Source organism: Cibotium barometz, chromosome 47 (assembly GCF_041138505.1).
Source record: "Cibotium barometz isolate CiBa-2024 chromosome 47, ASM4113850v1, whole genome shotgun sequence".
NCBI classification, from domain to species: domain Eukaryota; kingdom Viridiplantae; phylum Streptophyta; class Polypodiopsida; order Cyatheales; family Cibotiaceae; genus Cibotium; species Cibotium barometz.
The window spans coordinates 24955870-24976217 of NC_141092.1; the positions used below are offsets into that span (position 1 = coordinate 24955870).

At 37.9% G+C, this 20348-nt stretch overlaps 1 protein-coding gene across 1 annotated transcript; it reads left to right on the forward strand.

The window, feature by feature from the left end:
- The first annotated feature begins 5607 nt into the window (after positions 1-5607).
- On the forward strand, positions 5608-6468 carry LOC147611544 (putative glutathione S-transferase). Its single transcript, XM_086784970.1, has 2 exons — positions 5608-5956; positions 6031-6468. Exons 1-2 carry the CDS (start codon positions 5618-5620, stop codon positions 6382-6384), a joined length of 693 nt encoding a protein of 230 aa, XP_086641096.1. The 5' UTR covers positions 5608-5617; the 3' UTR covers positions 6385-6468.
- Positions 6469-20348: the final 13880 nt, after the last annotated feature.

Genomic DNA, 20348 nt, shown 5'->3' on the forward strand with positions numbered 1-20348 from the left:
CCATGTTCACAGATGATGCCAACCCCAAACTGGAAGATTTCGGTATATAGCGTTGGCATGGAGGAAAGAGTACCTTAGCATTCCAGAATATAGTCATGCATATATGTGTGCACCACCAACATAGAGAGTGGACTCTTTGTATATGTCACTGAAAAGAAGGTGGACACCATTGGAATTCCAAGAGGCAAAGTAAAGAGATTCACATGTCTACTACAACTTTCCTATATTCTTACCAGCAACATTTACAAATATAGGAGAGCAAAGGAAGAAATTGCTGACTTGGATACATGCATGACACTGCATTCCAGACTCGACATGCATGGCACTGCATTCCAGACTCGACAATTGTCGCCAATGTGCGATTCTTGAAATTGATTGTGGTCTTCATAGATTAACCTAAAGAAAGATATGATGTTGATCAGCTACAATTAGACATGAATCAAAGACCTAGTGATAGAGGCATGATGTTATATTATCATTGCCTAAGGTGTCAACCCGTATACATGCATGTCACATTCGAAAATATGGTTGACACTGGGTTCTGGAGATCACACACTGCATTCAGAAGAACCCTCAAAAAGCTTTAATCATGTTTGACTTCTATCGTCCACAAGTTCGTCGACCAGGTCTTTAGACCTCGGTAAAACAGGTTCTGAGGAAAGAACCTACATCAGGTAGGGGGGATGTTAATCCCGTTTTGAATTAACAAATATACTCCTCCATTTGAGGACATTAATAAGTGTAATGCAAAGGCATTATAAAAGTTCTACATTATCAAATATTGGCGACACAAGGCCTTAATTAAGTAAGTTTTGGGCGCCCAAGTGCGAACAAGGGCCAATTGTATATAAGGCATTTTCTCATAATGAATGGACACAATCCCCCTTTGTGCTATGAGAGTTCTTGCTTTTGTGTTGAGAGAGAGATTGAGAGAGAGTACTCTAGCACATGTGCCTTCTCTATACTTGTATGCTTGTGTGGAGGAGCGAGAGAGATCATTGCCTTGTGTGGTGGTGTGAGTAACTCTACGGTGACAGCATGGAGGTGGAGCTTCTCAAGTGAGCTTGGAGACCTCAAAGGACATGAGCTCAAAGCATTGGTAAGTGCCCTACTATTGCTCTTTCCAAGGGTGAATGCATTGAGTTCCTTCTTGGAGGTGTGGTAGCCCACAACACCCTAGAGATTGCTTCAATCGCAGAGGTTTTGGGCATATTGCAAAAAATTTCCCTGAACAAAAAAAAAGGAAGGTGAGGAGAAGGAGGGGAATAAAACTGATGTGGGTAAAAATACCTATGTATCTAGGAATCAGAAGGAAGAACAGAAAGGCAAGGATTTGATGAATGAATTGAGAGAGGATAGCCAGGAGTGGGAGGGGGTCAGAGTGAAAGGAAAATCTAGTGTGAGACAAGCTAAGAAGGAAGCTAGGACGCTGCAGGGTAATCAAGGAGTTGAGGGTAATAAATCTGACTCCCAAGGAATCTTGAGCCATGTTCTATACTCAAACCCATTTAACCTGCTTAGGGATAGTCATAGCCACCCGTCTTGTGAACAAAGATTTTATTTTATTGTTGAGGAAGCCTAGAAGGGAATACAAAAAGAGAAAATGATAGGGGAGGAGGAAGTCAACATGGTACCCGAAAAACTGCTCCCCCTATGAAGAAAGACTCTGCCTTTTTTGGTTGTACATGGAATGTCAAAGGGCTAAAGGACAAAAAAAAGAATGCTACATTTTGGGGCTTGTAAAAATTTGGGATTGTGGCCGACCAAACTTAAAAATAGTATGGCATCTATTACTAGTCTTAAGTATATATAAGAAGTTTAGTTGGACTAGTTTTCACACTAGGTCGGCCAACTTAAAAATTGTATGGCCTCTATTACTAGTCTTAAAAGTAAATATGTATAAGAAGTTTGGCTAGCCTAGTTTTCACAATAGGTTGGTCAAACTTAAAAATTAGTGTGTATAAGAAGCACAGACTTTCTCTATTTGATATTAAGCAGAGAGTAAGATCGCTTTATATGCTCCAGTGTTGTCTTACAAAAGATAAGTGCTCGCTCCAATTCAGATAAGATGGAAAAGTGCCTTACAATAGGTCGGGCAAGTAAAACCATGTTAATCTATGACGTGGTCAACAGATATGTAGACTAGGAGGATTTCTTGATTGCATCCTTACATGGATGTAATGTGCTTTTAGGGATGCCTTGGTATACATGCCTTAATATCAAAACAATAGGATAGGGTTTATGCACAAGAAAAAGAAACATGTATTGGATGTTGCCATAGCCAAGGATAACATACCCCTACTATGCTATATGGCGCTTTGCTTGTGTTACATGATTTGAATTAAGAAGAAGGTTGCGTATAAATGGATCAATATGAATATGATGATTTTCATAATTTGAAGAGTGCTATCATTTCTAGGGACGTACTTATAGTGCTCAACTTTGAGATGCCTTTCTCTATGGAATGTGATGCAAGTGGGGAAAGGGACTACATAGGGGCTATCCTAACTCAAGAAGGACATTTGAAGGCCGCAAGTTACATGATGCAAAGAGACACTTGGGATTTATAAAAAAGATCTTCTAACCGTGATTCATGCCCTTACAATGTGGAAACACTACCTTTTAGGGGCTGAATTCACTATTAAAACTAATCACCAAAGTTTAAGATATTTTTTTATCACAACCTTAGCTTTTCAAGAAGCACACGTGCATGTCAAATTTCTTATCTATGTTTCATTTTTAGATTATACATACACCTAGAAAGAAGAACTTAGTGGCCGATGCCACTTTTAAGAAGGCCATGCGTTGATGTTGTATCCGTGGCCTCTCATGAGGACTTTGACCATTATGTGAAACATGTATGCCACGGATGATGATTTTGCAACTATATGGGTGAATTTGCAGGCCAAGGCACCATGCATCCAATTTGTGTGCAAAGTTGGGTATCTTATGCATGATAAGAAGCAATGTGTGGTGAAGGACCTTTGGAAGAATGTCTTTGATGACTCTCATGCTCCGCTCTATGCTAGAAATAGAGGGATATTCGCCACCACTAAGTTCATTGAGAGGAATTTTTTTGGCCAACCATGAGGAAAGACATCTAAGAGGCTTTTGTACGTCAGTGCATCACGTGCCAAAGGTGAAATTTGATAGACATAAGGCTATGGTCTGGGCTTGCCTCCCATTGCCAAATTCCGAATGAGCCTTAGGAAAACATCATAATGGCATTCATCATGGATTTGCCTTAAGACACAATACGAAAATGTGATGCCAATGAATTATCGTGGATAGGTTCAGTAAGCACGCCCACTTCCCTCTGGTGAGGAAGACCATAAAGTCGGATCATATGGTGAAAGGGTTTCGCTCACAAGTGTTCAAAACACCATGGAATGTTTAAATCCATAGTGGGGGAGCGGGATCCTAGAACCACTAGTTTGTTTTGGCAAGTATTATCTAACAATATGGGCACTAGGCTGAGCTTCTCTTCATCTTATCATCTATAGATGGATGGTGGTCAAAGTGAAGCTACACATTCAGCCATGTTGTATTTGCTTAAGTGCTATGTGGCCGTCATAAATCTTTGTGGGAGAAATGCTAGCCTTTAGTGGAGTTTGCATACAACAACACAATGCATTCATCCACTAGAAAGGTACCCTTTGAGGTCACACTGTGCATAATACTCTGCACATTTTTGCTACCAAAATGAGTTACATGTAAGGGACTAATAGGATGCCTTTGCAAAGGTCTAGATTGTTGAAAAAGTGCAAGCTCAAAGTGTTAAGGGCATAGGAACATACTCTTAAATAGAGCTATTTGTTGATAGGATTTAAAAATTAGCAAAGAGCATGCTTTAGGTTTTTTTAAAAGAAAAGCTTCAAAATATCTATACCGAGTGCCAATCATAATAGGAAATTTTTCTCAAGAAGCTCTCTATTAGAGTGGGATCAGAGCCTAGGAATCATGAAGCAAGGAGAAGCATGGATGGAAGCGCTAAAAAAAAAGGCCTGCGCGAGTTTTTTTTTAAATCAAAAGGTTGTTAATTTTTAAAGCTTTATTAAGGCGCATAGGCGGAGCAAGGAAAAGATTTAAAACAAAAGCTTTTTAAAGCCTTATATAAGACTGCAGCTTGGCTCAGAAAATCAAACAATTAGATACCCAAGTCATCTACGCTTCTTAAATTTCTAATACTTCTAGAGCAACCTTACATTAATGTAACTCAACATGTTTTCAAAGCCTTCCAAACTTCATTTGACCATACATCTAAGGTTCCTCCTCACTTTTAATTCAACAAAAAGTATTGTTTCTTTTCTAACGCCTTTCATATCTTTCTCTATCGCATATCTTTTTCTATCTGATGATTTTAGTAAATGAGAACCCACAAAAAAGCATCATTGCAGTAGGAAAGGAGATTTCTAGTTGAAAATACATAAAATGCAAGCAAACCACTTTGATGTTTCTTTACAAGGTGCTATACCAAGCTTCCACATGGATTGTTGGATCATATATGATTTTTTTTTGAATTTAACACATGAATGCAACATAACGTTCATGAAAGTTTGGCAATACCATTTAATATTATTGTGGATTTTTTTTAAAAAGAGCCCATAGGTGAAGACAATAAACAATACTCCTCAATGCCTAAAGACAATGAAAAGATTGAAACACAAAGATAATTTCATTAGCTCTTGAATTCATCAAGATACAAAAAACTATCTTTTAAGTGTTTGGTTCAAATATATTATGAAGACACATTAACTACATAACTTTTTTTGGTGATTTTAATTTTAAGAAAAAAATTAAAATCACCAAAAATATTGGACAGTGGAGACAACTTAGTGGAGACAACTTGAACATACAGAGGAAAGGTAAATTAAAAAAGATTTTACTCCCAAACATGTTCAAATAGGAGAGGAGTTTGAGGTAGAGAATGTTTAAAATCTAATGAAAACTATTCACTTGCGTTTGAATGGGTTTGATGCCATCATCAGGTTGCGCGACGTGGGTATGTGTTGTGAGCCGGTATATATATATATAGCTTCCAACAAGTACTCTTATGTTCTTAAGGCTATCATTTCTTATGGTATCCATTGCATTAGAAGATCCTTTCTTATTGAAGTTTTAAACTGGTTTCAATTTATAATACACCAAAAGCTAATTTGTTCACTAAGTGTTGGATTTAAAAGCATATAACACTAGATCACCCAACACCCTCACGCCCCAATTAAGTGTTGGATTTAGGAGCGTATAACACTAGATCACCCCCCCCCCCCTCCCCAAAACACACACACACCACCACCACCACCCTCCTCCCAAACCATTCCACCGTATTTACCAGCCCTTGAACCGAACTACTCTTGGGAGATTTTCTAGAGAGGTCTACATCAGTGGTGGAGTTCTAGAAGTGCTAGAAGAGAAGTTGTCAATGGGGCAGAAGAAGAAGTAAGTGTGGGGTTGCATACGTTGATTAGTTGCACACACGGGCGTTTTCAAAGGATGGAAGAAAATTGTTGTGCATGATGAAAGTTGGCAGGCCAGATGGCGTTGGGCGTCCCATTATAAAGGTGTGGAGCAGACACGACCCCGGACGACTATACAGAGAAAGGCTATAGTAGGTTACATGGCGGCTGCACAAGCCAGTGATGTTCAGCTCCTGGATTTTATCTCCAGCCCCTACGTGATGCGCGTTCATGTGGCTCTCGCTGCCAAGGGCATCGCCTACGCCAGCCTCCCCCAAGACCTTGAGCCTAACAACAAGAGCCCCCTCCTCCTGCAGTCCAACCCTGTTCACAAGAAGGTCCCCGTGCTCCTCCACGAGGGCAAACCCATCTGCGAATCCCTCATCATCGTAGAGTACATCGACGAGGCCTTCCCTTCCCCCGATGGCAAAGACTTGCTCCCCAAGGATCCTTACGAGAAGGCTATGGCTCGTTTCTGGGCAGATTTCTGTGAGAAGAAGGTAAACCTCCAGCTATGAATTTGCATTGCGATACTTGAACTACTAAACCCAGCAAGAGTTATCTGTTGTGACAGGTTTTTGAGGCTCTGTTGAAGCTTGTGAATGTGCCAAGAGAGGAGCTTGGAGCAGCTGTGGAGGAGAGCAAGGGATATCTGAGGGCCTTGGAGGGAGGCTTTGCTGCGGAGGAGCTTCCTTACTTTGGGGGCTGTGAGGTGGGTTTTGTGGATGTGGTGGCGGCGCCCCTCCTGGTGGTGCTGCCGGCGTTGGAGTCCGTGGCAGGCTGTGAGTGGGACTTTGAGAAGCTGCCCCGCTTTCGGGCCTGGCTGAAGGCCATCGCAGAGTCCCCGCTGGCGGCGTGCTTGCCAGACCAGGCTAAGCTCGCTAAGTTCGCCAAGGGCATGCGAAAGAAACTCTTCCCAAACGAATGAACCATCACTTTGTTCTTGTAGTAACCTCAATAAGAAATTGTAGTTGCATGGTGGTATATCCTTTTTATTATTATAAACACATGGTGGTATATCCTTTTTATTATTATAAACACATGGTGGCATCCTTTCATGGTATATCCTTTTTTTTAATTATAATAAAAACATGGTGGCATCCTATCACTTGTTAACCTTCATACAAGGCTTTCATTTATAGCTTCGACACTTCCTTACACAGAACATTAGAATCCCAACTAAACTATACGAGTAATTTCTCCAAACATACATATTTTATTAAGAACTCTAGTTAACAACTAATTCGATAAGACAAATCTTAATATACTTTGGGGCATCAACCAAACTAACCTACAAATTGATCAACGGGAGAGAATCAAGCATATTTGTGGTCATTATTATTGACTATACTTCAACAAAGTGGCAATAAAAGGTATTATAATGAGGGGAGTATTTTTATAGGAGTTTTACAATTAACAAGCATTTTGCAAAGTTTAGGGCTCGTTTCTTACAAGGAATGCGTATTTTATGCAACGAAAGTGCATTCTCGACATGTACAACTTGGCTAGTGATTATAACCTCTATGGCTTACTTACATAGACAGTTTAGTAATAATACAAGGCTCATGTTTATGAGTCGCGACATAGAAGATAGAACATTCTACCACTGGTACGCCATGATATGTGGAAACATGTACACTTATCAGTGCAACACTTTGCACAAGACTAGTTGGGCATAAATATGCTCAAATTTTACAATCAATTTGTTTATTGATCCATTGACCATTAAAGCTCCATACCTAAGAAAGGGTTATCACTTAGCAAATTACATGTGGAATAATGTTTTCTTTATCAAAAAACATTGAACAAGATTCTTTTGATTTTTTAAACCTAGGGTATGAAATATGAAAAGCTACTAGCCATGCTTGATTGCTGTCATTTCCTTAAAGAAAAACATCAAAGAGGATTTTGTGATAGTTGACTAAATGTACATAGATGCACTAGCTCTTCAAATTCTTGAAAAGGATAAATTTTTATGTGTAGTGAAAAAAAGGTGTGGTCAAAATTATCACATGATAGTTAACCTAAGTATCACTTTGAGAGTACTAGTAAATAGGCTTCCAAATTTTAAAATGTTCAGCTTTGGGTCTTGAAAGCATCACATGAGATCTTAAGGTCTAACTTTATACCTAATTATGAAAAATCAAGGTTCTTTTCAACTTTTTTTTCATAAGAAGTTAGCTTTGAATTCCAAAAGAAAACATTCAATTTAATCACCGTAGAAATTACTTTTATATCTTAGAATACATGGTTTCTTCCTTCAAGTATTAGACTAGATGATATCTTCCATGCTCTTAAATTTTGCATTCACCCCCGACATTTCTAGAAACTTCATCATTTTTCTTTCTTAGTTGCATGCAGTTCTTGATGTGGCATTGGCATAATATCCTCCACCCACTTGTACCCATTAAACATGGATGCAATATCACCATTAGCACACTTCTTTGCCATCTGTAAGCTATAAAGTGTTGGAAGCAAGGATTGCGTAACTCCCTTTGCTCGCAACCCTAAAGTGATTGACCTGTACATTGCTCTGTAACCTTTCTGGCTAATACCTGCTGAGTCACATATATCAAGCATCTCTTTGGGTGTCATAATTTCTTTGATTTTCTTCAAGAAATGTCGACGAAGGATCTCCCGCAGCTTATCATTACCAGAACCTGTTATCATTTCCATGATATCCTTCTCTTGCAGGACATGCTGAAGAAGGGAGACATTAACATTGTCCTCAGCATTGTTACATCCTAGTACAGCTGTTGCACATGCCCTACAATCGTCTCGCAAGAGTCACCCATGAGAGATGCTTTATTCATTAATTGCTTCTCAAAGTTGCTATAATTCCTACAAAATTTTTTACCTGGTTGTTTGAATACGCCTCTTGCATGCGCCTCCTGTCTTAGAAAGTAACCCAATAGCTTTACGTTTTCTTTGCCTTGCGTGATATCCAAGGGAAGGTGAGTGAAATGGTGAACACGACGCCGAAGATTACGAGTGGAGTGTTGAAGACGACGAACATAATTATCGGTAAATTGATCCATTGTGCGCACACGATCCGCTAAATTGTTCTTCTGCACCTCAAGCTCCTCTGAGAGCTCTTTAATCCTCTGCATCAAACTATTGATCTGCTTAGTCGATGCCGCTTGAAGCTGGTCGAAGGCAAATTGTGTTTGCCTCTTTCCAGCTGCCTCATCTAGCCACAACATGTGTAATCTCCTACAATAGCCAAGAGGGCCATTGAAACCATCACCAACAAACTTCAAAAACATTGTAATGCTTTTGAATGGTGGAGGGACACCAGATATTGGATCTGGTGGATAAAGATTTCCATCAATCCAAAGATCAATGGCCTTTGCTCCTTGCATTTGAAGCTGATCGTATGAAATATTGGGTGCAACATGCCTACTGCGTAGGGTTGCGTATTCTGTCTCCAAATCAACCTGAAGGCGGAACTTAGAAGGCTTATTGGTGATGTCTTGTAGTGCCATCTACAAGAAAGTAGGCTTGTAAGCTTGGGTTGAATAGGAGTGGAAGGAGTAGGATATGGAATCAAAAAATAATGGGAAGAATGGAGATGAGGGTTGCTTCTCTAGAGCTGCATTGTGGATAGAGAAAGAAGCCGCAAAGGGAGCCAAAGAAACATAGAGAGGGTTGGCAATGGTGAGAAGGAAATGCAAAGGAGACAATGCATCATGGGAAGCTTCTTTAGTGCAAGTTATGGCTGCTAAGCACTATAGAGAGAGAATACATCATGGAAAGGTTCTTATGTGCAAGTCATGGCTACTATGGAGAGAGGACCAAGTATTGTAGAGAGAATGCTCATGGTAAGCTTCTTCCTTGCAAGCCATGGCTACTACTGTGGGTTTGGAGAGAGAAGGCTCATTTAGGAGTACAGATCTGCTAGCTATGGCCTTTGGAGTAGAGAAAGAAGCTTTTTTCCATGGAAAAGGAGTGCAGGGTGTTTTAGAGAGAGGATGTAGAGAGAAAAAGAGATCTGGTGCACACACAAAAAAGAGGGGAAGAAAGTGACGAATTTTTGGAATGTTTGGAGTTGGAAAAGGTAGAGAGAGGCTATGATAACTGACTGACAGCCCAAAAGTAAGCTTTAAAGTCACCTAGGTGGCCAGATCTAAGAAGATCTCCTTTTTGGGGACTGTGAGGTGGGTTTTGTGGATGTGGTGGTGGTGCCCCTCCTGGTGGTGCTGCCGGCGTTGGAGTCCGTGTGGCAGGCTGTGAGTGGGACTTTGAGAAGCTGCCCCGCTTTCGGGCCTAGCTGAAGGCCATCGCAGAGTCCCCGCTGGCGGCGTGCTTCCCAGACCAGGCTAAGCTCGCTGAGTTCGCCAAGGGCATGCGAAAGAAACTCTTCCCAAACAAATGAACCATCACTTTGTTCTTGTAGTAACCTCATTAAGAAATTGTAGTTGCATGGTGGTATATCCTTTTTATTATTATAAACACATGGTGGCATCCTTTCATGGTATATCCTTTTTTTTATTATAATAAAAACATGGTGGCATCCTATCACTTGTTAACCTTCATACAAGGCTTTCATTTACAGCTTCGACACTTCCTTACACAGAACATTAGAATCCCAACTAAACTATACGAGGAATTTCTCCAAACATACATATTTTATTAAGAACTCTAGTTAACAACTAATTCGATAAGACAAATCTTAATATACTTTGGGGCATCAACCAAACTAACCTACAAATTGATCAATGGGAGAGAATCAAGCATATTTGTGGTCATTATTATTGACTGTACTTCAACAAAGTGGTAATAAAAGGTATTATATGAGGGGAGTATTTTTATAGGAGTTTTACAATTAACAAGCATTTTGCAAAGTTTAGGGCTCGTTTCTTACAAGGAATGTGTATTTTATGCAACAAAAGTGCATTCACGACATGTACAACTTGGCTAGTGATTATAACCTCTATGGCTTACTTACATAGACAATTTAGTAATAATACAAGGCTCATGTTTATGAGTCGCGACATAGAAGATAGAACATTCTACCACTGGTAAGCCATGATATGTGGAAACATGTACACTTATCAGTGCAACACTTTGCACAAGACTAGTTGGGCATAAATATGCTCAAATTTTGCAATCATTTTGTTTATTGATCCATTGACCATTAAAGCTCCATACCTAAGAAAGGGTTATCACTTAGCAAGTTACATGTGGAATAATGTTTTCTTTATCAAACCACATTGAACAAGATTCTTTTGATTTTTTAAACCTAGGGTATTAAATAAGAAAAGCTACTGGCCATGATTGATTGTTGTTATTTCCTTGAAGAAAAACATCAAAGAGGATTTTGTGATAGTTGACTAAATGTACATAGATGCACTAACTCTTCAAATTCTTGAAAAGGATAAATTTTTATGTGTAGTGAAAAAAAGGTGTGGTCAAAATTATCACATGATAGTTAACCTAAGTATCACTTTGAGAGTACTAGTAAATAGGCTTCCAAATTTTAAAAGTTTAGCTTTGGATCTTGAAAGCATCATTTTAGATCTTAAGGTCTAACTTTATACCTAATTATGAAAAATCAAGGTTCTTTTCAACTTTTTTTTCATAAGAGGTTAGCTTTGAATTCCAAAAGAAAACATTTAATTTAATCACCGTAGAAATTATTTTTAAATCTTAGAATACATGGTTTCTTCATTCAAGTATTACACTAGATGATATCTTCCATACTCTTAAATTTTGCATTCACCCCGACATTTCTAGAAACTTCATCATTTTTCTTTCTTAGTTGCATGCAGTCCTTGATGTTGCTTTACTTTTTTGGTATCTTTATTACCACCTCATTCTCCACCTCATGTTGTAGAAAGTCTTCTTTGGTAACCTCCTTTTAAAAGTAAAAGGGATCAAATTTAATATTCTAATCTTCATTAAGAGGAGGCTTTATTAGATCAACAAGTGCTTTAAAAAATTTATCCTCCTTGTAAGTTTCCTTTTTGCTAGTGACACAAATGTTATGCAATTCATTTTACAGGGGGTCACATGTGCTATTCAGATGACACACTCTCATGCCTTGGCACATTTGACTAGTTACCAAAGGAGCATTCACTTGTCCCAAAATAGAAACTCATTGGTGATGTCAAAAATTATTATCTTGATATATCATCAAGGATTAGTGTCTTGATATATCATCAAAAATTTGTGTCGTGATATATCATCAAAGTGATCCCCAAATTGTGAATTAGAATGCCAACCTTGCACTATTTCGTTCATTGGCCCTTTTTATTTTTGTTAAGTATGAGATCTCACTAGTGGGTTCAATTGGATAACTTTTCTTCCTATGTGTTTTTTTAACAACTCACGTCTGATTTTATGGTAGTTGGAGAATTGGGTTTTTGTTAGTCATACACACATTTGAGTACTACAAGGGAGTATCACCCTTCCAAATATTCACATTTTTAAGATAATGGGAAAATTGTTGAGAAATATAAGCCACTCGGTTAGTTGGATCATGTGTACAGTTATTAGACGAGCATGCAACTGAGAAAAGGCTTTCAAGATGCATTTGTCTAGGTTTGAGATCCAAAATGAGTTTTTAAATGTATTTTTAAGCCCTAGGATTAAATAATACCTTGAAAATTTATAGTGGTAGGTGGTACAATTTTAAAAATTTGAGAATAGACATCTTAGAGGTTTTAATTATAAGAAACTCCAGATTGGGTTGTTATAACCCCTAGCGGATAACTCCTAGATATAATGAATTGCAGTGTTTAGCTTGAAAAGTGAAGGTTTTCTAGTACACTAAGATGCTACTTTAGTTTTCAAGGTAGACACTTTCAAAGTAACCAATGTAATATAATTATAAACCTTAGAACTGCTTTTAAAGCTAGCAATATCACAGACCTTAGCAAGTTCACATTGAGAGAATACTACTACAATGGAAAGAATTGAGGTGTAAGGTTTGCTAAACCTTAGCAATGGGAAAGCATTTTCCTTGTGAGGACCTTTCCATAGTTGGCTAAAAGATGCCAACTTGTTCAATCTTCAAAAGTCTTCTCAAATTGATGGAATATGGAGAAATTCATCCTTTAAAAACATTGATTTCTTATGACTCCATAAGTCTAGTGTACATATCATTACATCACATGTTTTTCAATTAAAGAAAATTCCCTAGTACGTACTAAAAATCATCAAATGCATAGGGCATAGTGTTTGTAAGCTTGGTAACCTACAATAAGACATAGTCTATTTTTCAAAGCTATTTTTTTTTCAAAGTATGAATCTAGCACACAAGCATAAAGTATTTGTTGTCATATCCTTGAAAAAAACATATTTTCATAGATTTTACAAAGACATTGTTAAAAAATAAAGCTCTATTGCATCTTATTTTCAATGATGATCATTATATCTATACAAAATGAAACTTTAATAGAAGATATGGAGAAGTACAAAAGAATATACAAAAGGTATATGTTATATACAAAAACTTTGATGCTTATGATGAGTTTCAAAATCTTCATAGTATGTCGCAAAAAAGATGCAAAGACTATGACACTTATTATTAGTTTCTATGCCGTAAAAGGGCTACATACAGATTAGCTAAATTTTAGCTACACACAACATAAATCTAGATGCATTTAACTAATTGACAAACAATACTTAAAGAAGTTCCTTATAAAATTTATGCGAGGGTCATTGAAGAAAAATAATCTAAGTGAAACCATACACTAAAGAGTCACTAAAACTTTAGAAAAACAATGTTTACTCTCACTATTTTGCCCTTGCCATAGCATTCACCCATGTGTCACTCTGTGGATATCTCATTTTACCATGTATAAGAAGGGTGTGAGATCCCTGTTCCCATCGCGCAACGGATTCGGGGTGCTAGCAGCGGAAGTAGTACTTCTTGCGCGGGACAGGGATCCCACATTCGGGGCCTCGTCCACGGATATCCGGATAAGAGACTAATCCGTCGGTTTTTCCAAAATCGAACCCGGAAAAACTTCCTTTATCCGGAAAGCACGGGCGATTCCACCAGGATAACTTTTTACTCTAACGTAGTCAAGATCATTACTGATCAAAGTGATCCGACTACACCTATAAAGGTACTCAGTCAGATCAAGGAAGAAACTTGCACTTGGATCATTGGGATCAACGCTTTTTTCCCCATCAAGAGGCACAACCGTTGATTCCTATCCATAGAACAATTACTATCCGGGATTTACTTCATCTATCGTAATAACAGAATTTGAGTCTCGATTTACGGATCCATCATTCCAGCCGGTCCCATGGGTTAGCCAACCACCCAACCACTGTAGTGATGGGATCCAATTAAGAATTTGGTTAGGTTTTGTCTCGGGTACCAAGGAAAAGAGTTCCAAGGTCCCCTAGCCGGAAGTTTATGCAAACATAAAACTAGTCACACCACTTACATACCCAATATGAAATTGCCTTTTTCTTAGCATCAGCTAACTTTAAAACAATCCTTTAATGAAACCATTATGTCACTGATGACAATCCTCAAAGTCTCTAGTTGAATCCTTATTTCCAGTCATTCATTCATCGGTATACTTATGGCATCATTGGCAACCAGAACGCTCACCACCTGTTCACTCAGGGGCCTTTTCCATAGTTCCTAGCTCATAGTAACCGGCAATATATTCATATAACAGAATGGAATCTCCGTGGAAGATCAGCAAGATGGTCCCTAATCCACCGTACCAGAAGCTCACCATTTAAATCGAACCGAGGCTGGTCAAGACCTCGGCCGACCTTGCTACGCGAGACGTCATCCATTGACTCTCCGTCTCAGCAGTTGCAACTTTATTAGTTAGGTCTCCATGACCTTAATCCATAAGACGGTCAAAATGCTTCCCCAGCATTCTTGACATAAAACAGTCATTTACAAACAGTCACAAAATACAGTTTCTATATCAAACTCCCGTCTTTCCACATTATCCCTCCTCAATCCAACATTACTTATTCCACATTCCCTTCATATGTACTCATTCTCATCCATTCACTCATATCGACGACATATTATTTCCCATACACATTCACATTCATTATTCTACATACACATCCATGCATACATCTATTTTCACATCCTCATTCATACATCCGCATCCACATTCATGCATCCACATCTACATGCATACATCCATACATACACATCCACATTCATATCCATATATCCACATCCACATCCACATTCACATCCATACATACCCATCCACATTCACATCCATACATCCACATTCATGCATCCACATCTACATGCATACATCCATATATACACATCTACATGCATACATCTATACATACACATCCACGTTCACATCTATACATCCACATCCACATCCACATTCATATCCATACATCCACATCCACATTCATACATCCACATCTACATGCATACATCCATACATACACATCCACATTCACATCCATGCATCCATATCCACATTTATATATCCATACATACCCATCCACATTCACATCCATACATCCACATCCACATCCACATTCACATCCATACATCCACATTCATGCATCCACATCTACATGCATACATCCATACATACACATCCACATTCACATCCATGCATCCACATCCACATTCATATATCCATACATACCCATCCACATTCACATCCATACATCCACATTCATGCATCCACATTCACATCCATACATCCACATTCATACATCCACATCTACATGCATACATCCATACATACGCATCCACATTCATACATCCACATCTACATGCATACATCCATACATACACATCCACATTCACATCCATGCATCCACATCCACATTCATACATCCATACATACCCATCCACATTCACATCCATGCATCCACATTCATGCATCCACATTCACATTCATACATCCACATTCACATCCACATCTACATCCATACATCCACATCCACATGCATACATCCATACATACACATCCACATTCACATCCATAGATCCACATCCACATCCACATTCACATCCATACATCCACATCCACATTCATACATACACATCCACATCCACATCCACATTCACATCCATACATCCACATCCACATTCATACATCCACATCCACATGCATACATCCATACATACACATCCACATTCACATCCATATATCTACCTCCACATTCATACATCCACATCTACATGCATACATCCATACATACACATCCACATTCACATCCATACATCCACATCCACATCCACATCCACATCCACATTCACATCCATACATCCACATCCACATTCATACATCCACATCCACATGCATAAATCATACCTCTATGCATGAAATTCAATTATGCTAAAAGTAACACTTTTATAATAAAATATTCATCTTTTATGCATACCTCTATGCATGAAAATCAATTATGCTAAAAGTAACACTTTTATAATAAAATATTCATCTTTTATGCATACCTCTATGCATGAAATTCAATTATGCTAAAAGTAACACTTTTATAATAAAATATTCATCTTTTATGCATACCTCTATGCATGAAATTCAATTATGCTAAAAGTAACACTTTTATAATAAAATATTCATCTTTTATGCATACCTCTATACATGAAATTCAATTATGCTAAAAGTAACTCTTTTATAATTAAAAAAAAGATGAATTTTCTTTTACTAATTTCTAAAAATTTTGCCATAACCTCCTTTGTATGGCTGACCATTTTTTAATTTTCTACGTCTTTAAAACTAATTAAAAGTACACCCATATTGAAATTATCCTAGAGTAAACATTTTTTTTCCACTTAATTGAGATAAACATTATAAAAATTTGACATTAATCACTTAACCATTCACCTAGGATAGAGAATGGTTGGTTTTGTTAGAGAAGAGTGGGGAATGCCTTTTGTAATGAGGGCTAACATTATAGAGAAGACATAAAGCATAAAAACCATTTAAACCCATAAAAATCCATAAAATAATTGAAAGAAAGAAGAATCACCAACTTACTAATGACTTTGATAGCTTTCCTTTGGCTTGATGGTTTGAGGGTTCAACTCTTGTTTGAACAAGAGTGGCCAACCAATCTTTGGAAGAGGGAAATGTCAAAAACTAATGAATTATTAACAAATTCATAGTTCTTGGCTTGGGTGGAGTAGAGTAACAATGCATTAGACATTGTTAAGTTTCAACAAGGGGGAAGGCCTCTATTTATAGGAAAAAGTGAGCTCCTAACCAAACAAACTGATTCTAGAATTTTCCAACTCAGTTTGGTCAATTTTTGACCATTTTTAGGTCAGTTGAGCTAACTTTTTGGAACTAGACTTGAATGAGGAGAGAGGAGAGATGAAATATCTCAATTTTTATGAGTTTAAAACTCATTCAAGCATGTGAAATATGCACCTCCTTTAATGGACTCCCCTTCCTTACATATGTGTCAAAGTGGAATCATTATACCCAAAATATCTCATATTTTTAATATTGCTCATAGTTTTTTACTAATAAACCTTGTACATTTTCAACTCTTCATCTTATGTGAGTATTTACTCATTTTTGGATACCCAAAATATCTCATATTTTTGATATTGCTCATAGTTTTTTATTAATAAACCTTGTACATTTTCAACTCTTCATCTTATGTGAGCATTTACTCATTTTTGGATACCCAAAATATCTCATATTTTTGATATTACTCATAGTTTCTTACTAATAAACCTTGTACATAGTCAACTCTTCATATTATGTGAGCATTTACTCATTTTTGGATATCATCTTTTACAAAATTGGATTTATCTCCTCCCCACACATGGATTGATCTTATTGGTCCATAGGAACCTTAATTGGACCATAATCCAAAAATTTCTGAAAATCTAGACCCTTAGGCTAAGGTCCTTCATACCCATTTCCAATTAATTCCAATTGCACATTGGAAAGTTCTTTTTGAATTTCTGTTTCAGGGGAACTTATTTTAATAAGATGAGTTATTTTTCTATCCAAAAATATTCATAATCTGAATATTCTCTCTCTAGAATATTTTCTCTCTCTATGTCAAAAGAGGCAGAGACGAGGACACACATATGCACACACACTCTCACGTGCATACACACACTTGAACACACTCATGCACACTCACATACACATACATGCATAGACACACACAAGAATACATGCACATCGTCATACGCTTACAAATGCACATGCACACACACACACGACTATGCATGTACACAAAGTCACACACGCTCACATGTGTGCACATAGAATCGACACCACACACACACACACTTACATACACACACACAAGACAAATACATGTGTGGACACACACTCGAGTAGTGTACACACACATACACATATGCATGTATGCATGTAAACACATGGACACACTCACTTGTATACACACGCACAACACAACTACACGTGTGTGCACACACTCGGGTGTACACACACATATAGACACATGCATGTATGCATGCACGTGCACACACTTGAGTGTACACACACATATAGACATATGTATGTATGCATGCACGTGCATGCAAGTGCACGTGTACACATACATATACATGTGTGTATCCACACACGCAGGCACATAGATGTGTGCACGCACTCTCTTATGTATGTGCACACACACTCTCTTACATATGCACACACAGAGACACATACGTGTACATATACATAAGCACATGCACATACACATATATGCCACAATACACACACTTGATTATCGGCACACACAATCATACACATGCACACACAGAGACACATACGTGTACATATACATAAGCACATGCACATACACATATATGCCACAATACACACACTTGATTATCGGCACATACAATCATACACATGCACACATAGAGACGATCCACATAGTCTTAGCATGAGGGTAATGTTAGCTGCTGCACACTCGCACACATGTACGCACACACAGAGTTGGCATGCACATACTCGACACACACATGCATGCATATATATACATACACTTCCAGTTGTGTGTAAATACACACAATCGATGAACACACACTTGTGTGTGCACATAAAATCAACACATACATAATCACATACATCCATGTGCATGCACACACACCCACACACGAGAGCGCACATACATGGAGAGATGCAAACATACATAAAGGTATACACATGTATACACACACTTGCATGCTTGCACGCATACACTTGTACACACACAAAACACACGTACATACACATGCACACTTACACATACGTGCACACATATAGATGCACATACATGTGCATGCACACTTACACATACGTGCACACATGCATGCACACACATGTACACATAAGTACACATACATGTGTATATATGTACACATTTATTTGTACATATATACACACTTGCATCCATACACAGGCATATAGATACACCCACATACATGTGTATACATATAGATGCATGCACAAAATCTCATGCGTGTACACAAAATCAACACACCCAATCACACACATGCATGTGCATGCACACACACCCACAGATGTGTGCATACACACAAGTGCACATGATGCACATACACACACACTCACATGCTTACACACACACACAAACATACACATGCAAATACATGCGCATGCAAACACTTGAATGTGCACACATATACATGTGCATGTATACGTGCACACACATACACACACAAGTGCACATGTACACACATGCATGTATATACATGTGTGTATCCACACACATGCATACATACACTCTCTTGCATACGTACACATAGAGATAGACACATACACGCGCATACACACACAAGTGCAAATATAGTGCTGCACGTGCACATGCAATTTTGTCAACACACACAATCATATGCATGCACACACAAAGTTTATACACACAGTCTCAGTGTGAGGGTAACATGAGATAGATCTTTAGTAAGGCTTTAATACAAACATGTGTGCATACACACTATCGACATATAAAGGCACACATACTCGACACACACATGCACACAGAGAGAGTTGGCATGTACTGTTAGGACACCTTTATGACCATTCTAATTTCTTAACACAAAAATTAGAGTAAACATATATTTGCATAAATTAAAATCATAAACCTTAATAAATAAGATAAAATAAACAATAGAGAGATGGAGAATAGAGTAGAAGTCATCGACGACACAAGATTGGGTTTAATCTTCACTAGGATAAGTGTGCCTTTGTACCACCCACCCATATTTATATGTATTAGAAAAAGCGCTTGCTTTTCAAAAAGATAATATTAAAAATAAACCATAAGTGCTTTAGAGTCTATGAGCGTGCAAGCTCTACAAAAATATAGCAAGCATTAATATAAAGTCTTGGTCCTACCAAACGTATAAAATACTATTTGGTATGTTCAAAGGTATGAGGCCTCAGCCTTAAAAAATGCCTAAATATGAAACCATAAAAGGTGTTCACATATCTTCGAAAATATTCTATAGTGGTCCAACACACATTCCACCCACGATTAAGACATAATCTGCCACTCATTCATTACCTTCATCCAAAATAATATTAGTCAGTGCACACAACTGATTAAGCACATTAATCTTGACCATTTATACACAACTAATTAAACGCATTAATCCTGTTCAATGATGTAAATAAAAGTCACATCTAAATAAAATATCCCAAAATAATGGGCATCCCCATAGAGATTATGACTAACATTCCCTCTTGCTCGGGTTGCAATTGACCTCAATTCAAGCATGGATGGTATGAGTGGATGAGATTTTGGTAAGAATGGAAAAACTTTATCCATTTGGCATTTTAATAGGATGATTCAAGATATTTGACATAAGTGTTACCCGTGCGTGTATTGTTAGTCTCATGGTCAATGATAATGTCAGGCATAAGATGATCTTCTAGGAACTTACTTTACCATAGGTTAGTTCTTTGTCCTTTTATTTTTCTTTATTTTTTATGTCAG

Coding starts and splice junctions, on each gene's coding strand:
- LOC147611544 (XM_086784970.1), top strand. CDS start 5,618: ATGGCGGCTGCACAAGCCAGTGATGTTCAGCTCCTGGATTTTATCTCC. Junction 5,957..6,030: donor CAGATTTCTGTGAGAAGAAG/GTAAACCTCCAG, acceptor CTGTTGTGACAG/GTTTTTGAGGCTCTGTTGAA.